A 12,870-nucleotide genomic window follows, 5' to 3' on the forward strand; every position below is an offset into this window, starting at 1 on the left:
TGGTTGCTTACTTCTTGATGGTTTGTTTGGATGGCGCGAAACGATGCTCATTTTCGTCATATTCCAGTTAACATTCAAAACCTGGTGCATAAAATCTTGGTAGATGTTTATGTGATCTTGTGTATGCATCTTAGTGATCTTCCACTCCCTCCTGCTGATGCTACCTATCCTTTGTCGCAATCTGGGCAAGCGGCTCCGACGTGAGCCCATTTTATCTGTCTGATGTTCTTTTTCTTGTGCTTTCTTTATTTGTTTTGGCTTTTGTTCTTGTTCAGTTCATGGGTTCAACATTTTGTTGATCTTCATGAGTGGTAATGTTGAATTACTTTCGGCTCTCTCTCTCTCTCTCTCTCTCTCTCTCTCTCTCTCTCAACGGGCATCTATGTTTGTGATGCTTGTGGGAGTAAAGAAGCAGCTGACGCGTTTGCTGGCAGGTTTTCTATGATCTGGATATCAACTCAAGGGTAAGCGTCACTTGATTGATTGGTGTTCGGTAGTCTTACCTCGACGTATGGCTGGTTTAGGCATTCCTGCGCTCAGACTGCGGGGCATTGTTCTTGTCACCAAGCAATGTTGGCTGGCCCACCAATCGGATAACCCTTGTGCTCGTTTGTTTCTTGCTAAATATGGGGCTCCTGCTCTTATCCTGGTTCGTCTAGGAACCCAGGGTTTGGTGTTCTCGCACTTGCGTAAATCGTGGTTGAGGGCTTTAGCCTGCTTTAGAGAGCATTTTGAGGACTCCAAAAATTTAGGTCAGTGGTTGCAGTGGGCGCTGACGTCAAACAGAGAGTTTCTCACCAAAAAAGTCTATAGATCGTTGCTCCCCCTGGGGGCTGATTGGTTGCCCGAGGACATGCTTTGGGCGAAGGATCCTTCTCCCCGTTCTCGAGTCCTGGTTTGGCTAATTTTGCACGATAGGATCCAGATCCACGGTAATTTAAAGAAGTGGGGCATTCAGCTCCCGAGTTGGTGCTTGCTTTGTTAAGCTGCAGAAGAATCTATGTTTCACTTGTTCTGGTCTTGCCCAATATTTGTGGAACTCTTTAGCAGGACCTAGAGGCATCCGAAAGTGTTTGTTAAGAATGAGTCTTTTGTGCTAGATCTGATCTTAGGCCCAATTTGTATTAGGCGCAGCAAGAGGTGGAGGTTCATCTGGCGAACGTAGTTGCTTACTTTTTGGTGGTTTGTTTGGATGGCACGAAACGATGCTCATTTTCATCAAATTCTGGTTAACATTCAAAACCTGGTGCATAAAATCTTGGTAGATGTTTATGCGATCTTGCGTATGCATCTTAATGATCTTTCGCTCCCTCCTGCTGACGCTACCTCTCTTTTGCCGCAATCTGGGCAAGAGGCTTCAGCGTGAGCCCGTTTTAACTGTCTGATGTTCTTTTTCTCTTCTGCTTTCTTTATTTGTTTTGACTTTGCTCTTGTTCAGTTCATGTGTTCAACATTTTGTTGATCTTCATAACAAGTAATGTTGAATTTCTTTCGTCTCTCTCTCTCTCTATATATATATATATATGTGTGTGTGTGTGAAAATAAGAATCTACCAGACTTCATTCATGCCCGACCCATATCAGATAGAGTTTTTTTTTAAAAATTTGATGTTTTTTCAAAATTCTAACCTTACAGATGGTCTTGTATCATTTGATTCAAAAAACCATCGAGTACGAGACGCCCGACTGCTCTATATGCATTTATCTTAAATATTTGAAAACTGGGGTGGCTAAATGTAAATTTAGGCTTCTATGTGTATATTACAAGTTTTGTTCCAAGCTTGTACATTTTTCCTCTTTTTATTTATCTGTTATATATGACCTTTTTTTATTATAAAATATTTTTTAAAAAAACTCATCTATAAACGCACCAATAGGCACAACACACGAATACATTTTTTGAAGAGTGGATCCAGTTTTGGATCCCAGTTTAATCGACTCTCACCGAAAAAATCTCCATCTGGTGATATATGCACCTCTTTGGTACTGGATCCACTGAAAACGAATAACTGTTGATTTTCAAATGAAAGAGATAAAACGGGTTCGATTAGACCCGATTCTGACCTGGTTCGACTATATTTGCCTGCACTGGTCCTGACCCGAATCTAAATAATCCTGAGCATTCTTTTTCTGAATCTAATCAATATTCTGATATATACTAATCCAGATCCGAAAATATGTATCTGATCCAACTCAGACCTGGCCAACATGTTAATGGGCTTAGGTTCAAGATGACCCAAGTAATATTCGGGTCAGCATTTTTTATGCCCATTGCCGGACCGACCCAACCCGACCCGATGACAGGCTCCTTCTCCTAAAATTCTAACCTTTGAGATTTTTTTTTTTTTAATTTTCATAATTGATTATGCGATAAAGCCTACCGTTGATTTCGGGCAACTCATCATTGTACTCGTGCATATGATGCCGTGCAGCACAGGTTGATCCTAACCGTCCAATTGACGATCTCACGGCTTCCACATTCTGGGTGAGAATGTGGACAACTTCTAGCCGTCGGTTGGACGGCTAGGATCGAATATGATGGATCCCATCATACGTCGCATGAGGGAATCCGCGTCCTCTAATTTCACCACTTCATGTACATTTTATGGGGTGCATTAATGGTGTCTCTTCTCAATGCACCATTTACCTTGTGAACTATTGCAATCCTTTTTTTTATCCATTTTTTGTTTTTCTTTACATAAGTAAATGATGAAATAAGTCCTGCTTTGACTTTGGTATGGTTGAGCATCTTTCACTCTTTTTTCTTGTTTTTTTCTGATCACCAGTTTCAACTACCAGTGTTGCTTACTCTATAAGAAGAAACCAAATCCAATGGAGACTTCCCTATATCATTGCTGTTCTTGGCTTATCTCACTCACTCGATTGATCACCTCATCACCATCCCCAAAACAAAATTCCTGGTACTTGAATCATGGCTCTGTGGGCTTGTTGTATGCTACCTCAAATTGGGTTGCTTTCTAAGTCCTGTGGAACTGTTTTTTCTACTATGCATGTTGCATCATGGTTGTGAGATGTTATGATACTCTCTCTCTCTCTCTCTCTCTCTCTCTCTCTCTCTCTCTCTCTATATATATATATATATATATATATATATATATATATATATATTTCTCTCTCTCTCCTGTTGGCTTTATGCTTCTGAAGTGTATGTGTTGTTTTTCAAATGTAATGCTTTTGAAGTGTATGTGTTGTTTTTCAAATGTAATCTGCATGCTGCGGTTTTCTTGTTGGATTTTATGTGTATAAAGCAAAGGCAGTGTGGTTGTGGTTGTTGGTTTTCACTCTTGTTGTTTTCTCCTTCCTTAGACTTTGGTGTTGGACGTGTTTTTTTTACATTGAATTTTGTTTGTAGTGTTGTGATATACTGGTTTATGCATGTTTTAGCTAGACAATGTGGTGTGGTCTCTTTAGGGACCCTTTTTCTCATTTTCTTTCTTTTTTTCTTTTTTGAGTATTTGGTGATCCTTATGTGTACGATTTGGTTTCTGCTTAGCCTTTTTATTTTTCATTTTTTTTTTAAGTTTTCGGGGAATTTATTGTGCTTGGGGATTCTTGCGGTTTTGAGTGTTGCAGGGACTCACTGAAGAAGGATGAGGAGGGTTTATGCTGTTCAGGTGGAAAGTGGGAAGGAAGGGAGGGATGGGACACCATCAGTTGGGCCTGTTTACAGGAGTGTCTTGGCCAAAGATGGATTTCCTGTCTTGGAGAATGGTGTGAGCACTTCTTGGGATGTTTTCAGGTGATGATTACTAGAAGCAGTGATTTTAAGTTGTGGGTTTACTTTGGTTTCTTGAGACTTTTTATGGATTTGCTTACACTATTCTTTTGGACAAATTTAGATGTATGGCCAGTTAATTGTTTATTATGGCAAGTTTGTAAACAAGGAGTGAATTTTCTATTTGAGAATTGATGTATTTCTTGGCTGAATCTCTTTTTATATATTTGTACCAAGAAATATGCTTGAAATTTGCAGATTTATAATAACATCTCATCTTTAAAAAGGCTCATTTGCCCAATTGAGAGTGTACAATTAGCTTTGTGAGGCATTTTTTTCCCATACCAAATGTAATCGATTTTCATCTTTTTGGATATTTATTCATGTAAATTAATTTTTTGGCTCTGAAGGGAGGCCGTCGAGAGATTCCCTGGAAACAGGATGCTTGGGTGGAGAGAAAAAAATAACAGAAAGGTAGTTTTGTGATTAGCCGAACCACAGTGTCAGTCATTTTGAAGAAGAAAACTGAAAGTAGTTTGTTTAATAATGAAATGAGATTTTTTTTTCTCTTGGTAGGCTGGTGGATATTTGTGGAAATCGTTCAAACAGGTCTTCGAGGAAGTTCTGCAAATTGGTTCTGCTTTGCGCTCATCCGGTGCAGAACCGGTATGTGTGTTTTAATTGTATTATTATCTTTTCACCATAACTAACCCGTGGATTTAACTCCCTTTCTAGATTTTTTTGCTTAATAGTCATTCCACTTTTGCCAAATGAAACATTTTCTTGTACCATAGGGTTCTCGAATTGGAATCTATGGAGCTAACTGTCCTCAGTGGATAATAGCAATGGAGGTTTGTTGCCTTTGGCTATCTGTTTTTATTGGTTTTCGTATTCTGTAGTCAGTAGTATAACTAGAACAATAAACAAGCTTTACGGTTAGGTACTTTTTGTCTGCAAAAGAAGTATGATAGATTGATTGGTATATCTGGTCCTTGTGCAGGCATGCAATGGCCACAGTTTAATTTGTGTTCCTCTTTATGATACATTGGGTATCTTCCTCTGTTCCCCCGCTATATGACTAATGGCATATTCTTTTATTGTACAATTATTGAACGTTCATCTTTTGACAGCCATTGCCATATATTGAAACAGGGTCGAATGCTGTTGATTTCATAATTGAGCATGCTGAAATTGATTATGTCTTTGTTCAGAACACAAAATTGGCAGGGGTGAGGACAGACACCTTTTGATTCAGATGCAATTTGTATTTGGTCTTTCATTTGTAGCATCATGTTGCAATCTTATGGCGTTTTAATACTGAACAAGCCTGTTTCTGCTTGCAGCTTCTTAAAAATAATGGTCAATCTATAAGGAGGCTGAAATGTGAGTTAGCATCCACTAAGAACAATCACCTTTGAGTTGGGAATTTTCTGTATTTTCTGACCCATTGTATCGTCTCTTTTTTTGGCCATAGCTGTTATTTGCTTTACTTCAGTAGAAAAAGAACTGAAGGATGATGCTGCAAGAATGGAAGTTATAGTGCATTCATGGGATGAGTTCCTCAATATGGTTAGTAAATCATGAAATTCTTATAGTCATAGGACTCTCAAGGATATGAATCATAACTTTCTCGTTCAATATGACAAGTCTCTGTGGCATGAACTCAAAGACATAAATGCCATATATGGTCATTTGATAGGGTTTTCAACACCAGGATCGATTGTCTTCTTTTTTTAGCACCAAAAGAGCATATTAAATAAGTTTTTTAGTTGTAATTACAGCAAATCCCCTGGTTTTTTACAAAATAACCCCAATAGTGATTAACACCATCTTAAACAGTCTAGGTTTTATTCAGAAACCCAAATTTTCCTTAATTAATGGGAAAACCAACTAAAATATGGCATGCATGTCAAGTCCTTGGTCAATCTACAACTTCATTAGCCCTGTATCCAACTAAGCATGGAAATGCCCTCATAAATCCTATGGACATCTATAGCTTATTCATTAGCCAATGTTAATAAACATTGAAGGAATGATTCTTTTGTGAAACCAATCCATTTTGAGCTACCTTGTCATGTGTCATCACCTAAGGTTTTCAGGAGCTAATGTGTCTTTCCTCAAATCCAATTCATTTTCCCAATCACCATCTTGCATGTTGATCCTTATTGTGTGGCTATACTTGTTATTGCATCAAATTCTTCTATAGATTAACTGGTATAAAAAGGATTACAAGCTGAAGCTTTAAAAAATATATTCTGTGACCTTGCTCATGGTCTTCCTGATGCGCTTTTTTTCTTGACATCCAGGGGAAGGAACATCCTGTGGAGCTTTCACCTCCTAAGCCCCTTGATATATGCACAATCATGTACACAAGTGGCACCAGTGGTGAACCAAAAGGTGTTGTTTTGACTCATGAAACTCATGCCACACAAGTAAAAGCAATTGATCTTTTCATGGCACAGTTTGAAGATAAGGTATCAAGATTTTTGAAAATAAGATTTCTTTGTTAATTTGTTAAGCATCAATACATCACTCTGCTTGCAAATCAATCATCTGCTTAGTTGCATTTTTTCACACTTATACACTGATATACCCACATGCATGTAAACAACATTCTTTATTTCACACTGAAAATTGCTTCTCCTGCTCTGAATAAAGATGTTGGAGGATGATTGCTATTTATCATTTCTTCCTCTTGCCCACATCCTCGACCGTATTGTTGAGGAATACTTTTTCCACAACGGGGCTTCAGTTGGCTACTGGCAAGGAGTATGTTTTCTGAATCATTTTGGATTAATTTTAATTAGTAGAACTCATGAATAATGCCACTACGTATTCAACATCATTGAGATTTTGTGTGAAGGATATTGAAGCTCTGAAGGATGACCTTGTGGAATTGAAACCAACATTGTTTGCTGGTGTGCCAAGAGTATTTGAAAGAGTTCATGAAGGCATGTAGACTTTATATATTCTTTTGAAAGATGCTATCTGATCTTCACTTCATTTTATTTCATTGCAGTGGGTGCAAGTACAACCAGTACCGTGCATCCCAAATATGTAGAGTACTTAGTAAAAGGGTGGTTAATTTAACTCTGGGAAATTTTGCTATATGTCATTCTTTCTGTTCTAAACCCTGAATGCCATCTTTCTATTTTTCAGGTGCAGTGAAGGCAATAAATGAAGTTAGTCCCATAAGGAGGAAGATTTTCAATCTTCTTTACAAATAGTAAGTTGGTCTATTGTTTCTTTATTTTATCTGGTTGTATGTGATCATGCTGCTGTTTTATACTGCTTTACTGCCAACCAGCAAACTCTCTATGATGAATCTGGGCTTTAAGCATAGACTGGCATCTCCTCTGGCAGACTTGCTTGCTTTTCGTAAGGTTCTGCTCTACTGGACTTTGCTTATAGAAAACTAAACACATCATATGAATTTCAGTTGCAAATTTTTACCTTTCATACTTCATATTATGTATAGATCAAGGCTGGATTAGGAGGTCGTGTACGTTTAATTATATCAGGTGCTGCTCCATTGCGTGGAGATGTTGAGGAATTCTTGAGAGTCACCAGCTGTGCATTTGTAGTACAAGGCTATGGTACATTGTCTCTTCTTCTTTTATCTTGTTAGTTAAAGCGAGTTAATCACATGGGCAGTTTCAGATATAATTAATATGAATTTTCCAGAAACTAACCCTGAAAATAGAGTGTTCTTGAATTCACTAATTATGGGCATCTACTGACTGTTTTTCTTATGCACTGTTTAAAGGGCTCTAAAAAAATTCTAGTCTGTTGAATGCATAGCTTAGAAATTTTAAAAAACAGGCAACTAGTTGACTATTTTAGTTTCATTGAGCACAATTTTTCCCATGACAAACTACAAAGGTTTTTTTTATGACAATCTATATGGATTTCACACCAGGGCTGACAGAAACATGTGGAATGAGTACAATTGGCTGTCCAGATGAGTTAAGCATGATAGGAACCGTTGGTGTTCCTGGCACATTTGTGGAATTGCAACTAGAAGAAGTACCAGAAATGGGTTATAGTCCATTTGGCGAAACTCCACGTGGAGAGATATGTTTTAGGGGCAAGACACTCTTTTCTGGATACTATAAGAATCCTGAACTAACGAATGAGGTCTTCAAGGATGGATGGTTTCACACTGGTAAGAATTTACTATACATTTTGATCAGTCAAGGTGTTTCCTTTTGTTCTGATACCAAGTGATTTTTCACAGGGGATATAGGAGAACTACAACCTAATGGAGTACTAAAGGTTATTGATAGAAAGAAGAATATTTTCAAACTTTCTCAAGGGGAGTATATTGCAGTTGAGAATCTGGAGAAAATATATGGGTCACCATCTATTGTTGAAGATGTACATTACTCTCTACTTTTTGGTTAAGACTTTGGAGCAAATAACCTTCCTTGAGTTCAATCTTTTGAAACCAAATGAAGTGGTGACTCTTTCATTCTCTTTGTAGATTTGGGTATATGGTGACAGCTTCCAGTCTATGTTGGTCGCGGTCGTCGTTCCTAATGAGCAACACACTAAGCAGTGGGGAGAGCTTAATGGACACATGAATCCCTTTGTTGAATTGTGCACCCTTCCGCAGCTGAAAAAACACATTCTTCATGAGCTGAAGTCTGCTGCTGACAAGAACAAAGTAAATAAAATTTTCTGCTTGAATTATGGTATAGTCTGGGTAGATGGACCCACAATTTTGACTTCAATATTTACCATGAGCATGGGATTCAGCAATTGTACTGGACCCTGTGAAATACTGCATTCCACACCATTGCAAGAATACTTGGTTATCTTTTTCTTCCCTCTCTTTAGACAGGACAATTAGTAGGTTTCTTTTTTCAATCAATTTAAGAGAAGTTTAAATACAGTAATTAACATGGTTTGGTTTTGCAGTTGAAGAAGTTTGAGTATATCAAGGGCATTATTATGGAGAGAGTGCGTTTTGAGGCACAGCGAGACCTTCTCACTCCTACAATGAAGAAAAAAAGAGCACAATTACTAAAACACTATCAGGTAAATGAACAGTCCTAAGTAATTGCACTGGTTTTAGCATGGCACACTTGTGGTGGAGCCATGTGAACCTCAGAGATAGGATGAGATTGCGTAAATTCAGTAGATGCTGTTATCATAGTTTACTCACTAGAGAACATGCATTGCAGCATTAGATGAGGTAATTTTCGTGCCATGCTTTTTTAGAGGGGTGAAAAATCAATGGCTCATATTGCATTAAAACTTACGATAAAAGGTTCTAGTTTTTTTGGTAGATCAATTGGATCCAAAGCATGTTCCTTAGTAAATAAACAATAACAAACGCCTCTGTAAGGCCTAACACAAGGTTTAATGAAAATGGGTCCTGACCTATGTCACAAGGACACACCATTTTGGCCGCATGTCCTTGGTGACAAAAGAAGACACGCTGATTCGTAAAGCCATTGTTTTAATAATATGGAACCTTCATAGCAGGGGTGTCAACGGGTTGGGTTTGGTTCGGACCCAGGTGAAACCAGACCTAGCCCCGATTTTTGGGTATGGTATCAGTCCGGATCTGAGTTTAATCGGACCCACAATAAGAGAAACCATACCTGGACCCGATAAGAACTACATGAACCAGACCCTAGCCATACCTGGTAAAATAATATTTTTTATTATTTTTACATTGAAAATTTGTGGGTCTTAATTGGAACTTGGGTTGGGCCAGGGTCTTGTATAAAATTTCATAAACTATACCTGGCTCTTTGTATTAATCAGACTTTTGGGTCTGGACCCAGGTCTCAATTGGGTCTTCTTATTTATCACCATACCCAGACCCTATAGGGTTTGGTACAGGTCGGATCTGGGTAAACCCTATGCGTTGACGCCCCTACTTCATAGTGACAAGCCACTTAATGGGCCGGCCCCCCTACAAAGTAAACCTTGGTGAGTTAACTAACCTCTCAAACGCCAGCCTTATGGAGACCTACCATGATAAAGCAACGCAGCACTCTATTGCCGACAGGAGATTCGATCTTCGGCTCCTTTCACTTGGATGCCTTTCACAATACCCTGCTGGCCAGAGGTTCTCAACCCTGCGGGGGTAAGGTTGCAAATGGGTCGGATTCAGGATGAGGTCCCCAATGTATTTTCTGATCTGAAATCTGAACCGTTTGCATCCCTAGGCATGCAGGGAGGGGCACTAAGGACTAGGGGTGGCAATCGGCTCGGGTTGGCGTGTCAGCATACCTCAACCCGACCCGTTTATTAAATGGGTCGGCTGTGGCAAACACGAACCCGACCCGTTTAATAAACGAGTAACCCGACACAACCCGCCAACCCATTTAATAAATGGGTTGGGTCGGGTAAACAGGTTCTCAGGTTGGCGGGTTGGCTGGTTGACCCACCCGCCTAACCCGTTTATTAAACGGGTCAGGCTGGTTGGCATACCCCTAACACGAACCCGACCCGTTTAATAAACGGGTTAGGCGGGTTGACCCGTTTATTAAACGGGTTCATTTTTTCCAAACCCGAACCCGCCTAAGAGGCGGGTTGGCGGGTCGTGTCAGGTTTTGCCACCCCTACTAAGGACGCAGCATCATGAAAACAGGTTTTTGTGATGAAACACTCATGTTGATAAAGATTGATTATTCATTTTTGTTTTGGATTGCAGGTTGATATTGATAAGTTGTACAATAATCTGAGAGAAGGGAAGATATGAGTTTGCCTGCTTCAATCAAGATTTCCCTTGGGTGGGGTTGATCATATTGTTGGTTAAGCTAATGATGTACCAACCTGCTTTCCTTGTGACAGTTATTTGTCTCTTGTGCTTTATGCAAAAATTCGTTCACTAACCTCTCCTATCATGTTCCTATTGATGTGCCATTGATTATTGGGATAGCATTTGCTGCTCGAGGAACCCCTAGTTAGAACTCTTAGGAGAGAAAGTTGTTTTTACAAAATCTGATCTCATGAATGTGTTCAGCATTGTCAAAATAGTAGGAACAACCCTTGGATCATAGTTTTTCTGACTTAAAAATATTTTTTTTGAGGTTTGATAATTTGGTACATTATTGGCCATTTTTTTCAACCTCTTAAACTTTGACACATAAATCAGAAAAACTGGATGCAAAGGTCAGAAGATTCTACTAAACTTAATATGTAGATCATATAAGTCAGATGTGAAAGAAAATAAAAGTATTATATTTTTTTACTAAGGGTTCCTTACCTAAGAGGGTAGCAAATATTACCCCTTATTTACTACCTTATGTTAATCATTGTAAATTTGTCATATCTAACTGAAAAGGTTTAGTCCTAATAAAGCTTTGAAAGATCTAATGATTCTGGCCCACAAGGGCTCTGCTCATTTTGGTTGGTGTGACTTATGAATGTCACCAAGTTTATGGGATATCACAAGTCCACGGGTGGCATCCCTTGCTACAATACTCCCCAGTGCACATGGACCTTAGGGGTTTTACCAACCGGAGGCCAGCAATCTGATTGCAGATCCGAATCTGATTTGAATGTACATTCGGATCTTACTTGAAGAATCCGTATCCAGAAAAAACATGTCGGACTCAGATCGGATATACGACCATATAAAGTCCATTTGCAGCCCTACTGTCAACAGATAATAATAAAATCAAGTCTCTATTTGGTAGTTTTCAGAAAACAAGATGCCCACATGATGAAATTCAGAAATGTGAGGCCTGCTTTTTAAATTGGGGGCAAAGAATTTTGTAATTTTCCCATAAAAAATCTGTCATGACACATTGAATTAATTAATTAATTAACTGATAAATATGGCACTACTGGTTATTTTTGGGAATATGGATGACTTGGGGATCTTGCACATCATTTCCTAATAAGATCATTCATGAAGCAAGAAATTTTTTCTGCTTGGTTTTGTCCGATCATCACTTGTAGACATTGTAGAGTGAACAAATTTGCATACACCAACATTTTTTTCCCAATATAAGTTCAGGGTTAATTATCAATTCTAGAGGGCTCCCTAAGGGCTTGGGTGTTGGTGATCCCTCTTGGGGTTTACCTCGCCGGGAGGCGGCCCATTAAGTGATCTGGTTCTCGGTGAGGGTTCCTCGTCATAAAAAAAAATATTACCAATGCAAGAAGTGCAAAACTGGGTGTTAGAAACAGTGGACTTTGGGAACTTGGTTGAGTTTCCCATGGTAAAACAAACAGAGCCACTGTAAAAACATTCATAGCAGAAACTTTGCGTTTCCTGAACTTGGCCATGACTGATACATATATACACTTAATTTACATGCAAAATGTAACCCTTAGATCATGTTTAGCATGTTCTATTTACCATTTTCATGTTTTAAAGTTCTCAAATACAATGTTTTGTACCATTTTTAGACCACCTTTATTTTCATGAATTGTGAGCTGTTGATTTTTTACCATTTCAAAAATAAAATCTTACAGTGTGTTAAATATGATAAAACCTTCTACCATAGACACATGCCATCTAAGGGTTACATGAACAAGATCCTTATATTTTCAACTTTTTTTTTACATTGAAAATTTGTGAATCCTAATTGGAACTTGGGTGGAGCCTAGGTCTGAGATGATTTTTTTTATCAGCAGGATGATCTAGGTCTGGTATGAAATTTCACTAATTGGACTGTTTGGGTCCAAGGGTCAGGTCAAGATCAACCCCGACCCATTGACAGCCCTACTCATGAGTCATCTCACCTCTGCACACAGCAAACATACGTGTGGTAAATGTGAAAAAGACTCTAACCTACAGTTTTTTTCTCTAGATTTTCATTAAATAAACCATATATACCACATTTGTGGGGTTCAATTTTTAAGAAAATATAATAAAGCATCAAACATTGATACGCCCCTGCCTTTCAGTTAGAGTTAGAGAGACCGCCCCCACCCACCCTCTCTCTCTCTCTCTCTCTCTCTCTCTCTCTCTCTCTCTCTCTCTCTCTCTCTATATATATATATATATATATATATATATATATATATATATATATATATAGAAAGAGAGAGAGAGAGAGAATAATACCTGCAATTATTTTGAGATTTTAAAGTGAATTATTTAGATATTTTCTTGATAATTAATTGGTGATTAATTATTAATAATATTTTGATATTTATTTAAAT

General features: G+C 38.4%; 1 protein-coding gene across 1 annotated transcript; it reads left to right on the forward strand.

The window, feature by feature from the left end:
• Nucleotides 1-2,842: 2,842 nt before the first annotated feature.
• Nucleotides 2,843-10,586, forward strand: LOC149844178 (long chain acyl-CoA synthetase 1-like). The gene is made up of 20 exons (XM_090002082.1): nucleotides 2,843-2,920; nucleotides 3,594-3,759; nucleotides 4,146-4,209; nucleotides 4,312-4,401; nucleotides 4,530-4,586; nucleotides 4,736-4,784; nucleotides 4,888-4,964; nucleotides 5,079-5,118; nucleotides 5,210-5,304; nucleotides 6,042-6,209; nucleotides 6,394-6,504; nucleotides 6,599-6,686; nucleotides 6,895-6,961; nucleotides 7,043-7,118; nucleotides 7,214-7,331; nucleotides 7,655-7,900; nucleotides 7,973-8,112; nucleotides 8,219-8,401; nucleotides 8,656-8,775; nucleotides 10,406-10,586. The coding sequence occupies exons 2-20, from the start codon at nucleotides 3,611-3,613 to the stop codon at nucleotides 10,451-10,453; spliced, it is 1,986 nt and encodes a 661-aa protein (XP_089858208.1). The 5' UTR covers nucleotides 2,843-2,920; nucleotides 3,594-3,610; the 3' UTR covers nucleotides 10,454-10,586.
• The last annotated feature ends 2,284 nt before the right edge of the window (nucleotides 10,587-12,870 follow it).

This window comes from Nuphar pumila, chromosome 3 (assembly GCF_984573655.1).
Source record: "Nuphar pumila chromosome 3, dmNupPumi1.hap1.1, whole genome shotgun sequence".
Lineage (NCBI taxonomy): Eukaryota > Viridiplantae > Streptophyta > Magnoliopsida > Nymphaeales > Nymphaeaceae > Nuphar > Nuphar pumila.

Bases quoted from the DNA above. Each gene is read 5' to 3' on its own strand.
- LOC149844178 (XM_090002082.1), top strand. From the start codon at position 3,611: ATGAGGAGGGTTTATGCTGTTCAGGTGGAAAGTGGGAAGGAAGGGAGG. The intron at 5,305-6,041 runs GTTAGTAAATCA...CTTGACATCCAG, and splicing joins GGGATGAGTTCCTCAATATG to GGGAAGGAACATCCTGTGGA. The intron at 6,687-6,894 runs GCATGTAGACTT...TCTATTTTTCAG, and splicing joins ATTTGAAAGAGTTCATGAAG to GTGCAGTGAAGGCAATAAAT.